This window comes from Austrofundulus limnaeus, unplaced genomic scaffold (assembly GCF_001266775.1).
Source record: "Austrofundulus limnaeus strain Quisiro unplaced genomic scaffold, Austrofundulus_limnaeus-1.0 Scaffold1454, whole genome shotgun sequence".
In the NCBI taxonomy this organism is placed as follows: domain Eukaryota; kingdom Metazoa; phylum Chordata; class Actinopteri; order Cyprinodontiformes; family Rivulidae; genus Austrofundulus; species Austrofundulus limnaeus.
Genome location: NW_013953856.1, coordinates 33,090 through 34,538, shown reverse-complemented (window position 1 = coordinate 34,538; position 1,449 = coordinate 33,090). Strand labels below are relative to the sequence as shown.

At 35.6% G+C, this 1,449-nt stretch overlaps 1 protein-coding gene across 1 annotated transcript in view; it reads right to left on the bottom strand.

Annotated features, from left to right (window-relative positions):
* cd2ap (CD2-associated protein) overlaps positions 1-1,449 on the bottom strand; it is a gene marked incomplete in the record, with an annotated part of 49,417 nt that overhangs the window by 20,261 nt on the left and 27,707 nt on the right. The window contains 1 exon segment of the mRNA XM_014032448.1: positions 277-342. Coding sequence (XP_013887902.1) covers positions 277-342 — 66 coding nt within the window.

Sequence of the window (1,449 nt, the reverse complement as noted above, 5' to 3'; positions counted from 1 at the left end):
AAATTATAAAAACTAAACATCCTACAGTATTTTTACAGTCTTTATTTTACAGTTAAAATAAATGTTTATCAAATAAAGTCTAATGTTACAACTAATGGGGGATGCCTTTAACACAAGTTAAACGTATGACTTTTAAAGACTTTAAGGCCACTTGAAACTAAATTAAAGACCAAAAAAAAGAACAACAATATTACCCAAATGCTTATTTTAACACAGAATAACTATTTGTGATAAAAATTTGAATATGAACTCTCATCTGAGAGAGAGGAGTTGTACCTTTGTCTGTTGGTCTAATAGCATGATGAGGTTTCTTGTCGGCACTTGGGACTTCTGGCTTGTGAACTAAAAATCAAAACATGTTTCAGAGTCACCTGTGAGATGGACCCGCCTCAAGACTCAGCAAACAATGAGTGGGGACATGGAGAATCTCAAGCACTTTCTCACAAAACAAACAAAACCTCACACGGATTCCTCTTTATCTCCGATAAAACCAGTACACATTTCATGTCCATCTGTGTCACAGTTGGTGTTCGACAAATGCAAATTAGAAGAATCTCTACGCAGACAGGAAGCTGTAAAACATACTAGATTTTTACACGTCTTCAAACTAACACTGCAAACTGTAACAGTGGGAAGCTTCCTGTGGAGACAGAAAAGCATCAGCGTGCACATTGCAAACAAAACAGGAAGTGGTGATGGCAATGTGTAACAGCAGTAAACCAAAAGAACAAAAAAAATAAAATACTTTCATTTGTACATCTTTCAACCCCTAAACTAGAGAATGGCTTCATGAGTTCCTGAGGATGTGTTGTCCTGAGAATCTAAAGTCTGGAAACATCCGGAAAAGAAGGAGAAATGTGGACATGTTTTTGAAAAGAGGAATGAATAAAACACTAAGAATTTGCCTGAACTGAATTATAGGGAGAGGAAAAAGAACAGATGGTTACACAGTTCTGTGCAAATGTCCTACATCTCTCATTTATTTACACTTTGCAACCGAGGAACAAAACTTTTATATAATCTTTTAAATTGACTTTGATCAACAGTTCTATAGACTTACTAACTTATTCTTTAGATCATTTTCCAACCAGTCCCTGACCTGATCATGTATAATGGAAAGTTGTCAGTCAATCCTATATATACATTTACAGCAGGTTAAATAAGTATTGAACACGTCACAATTTTTCTCAGTAAATATATTACTAGAGGTGCTAATGACATGAAATTTTTATCAGATGTTGGTAACAACCCAAGTGGTCCATACATACAAATAAATCAAACCATAAATGTCCAGAAATGAAGTTATTTTGTAAAAAGGCATGGAAAGCCAAGACACCAGCTGAACTCTCTCAGTAATAAGAAAGCAAGCCTGCCCCTTGTCAGTGCAAGTTAATATCAGCTGGTTCAGTCCCAAATGATGGCCAGGTATCACACAAGAAACATCTGATG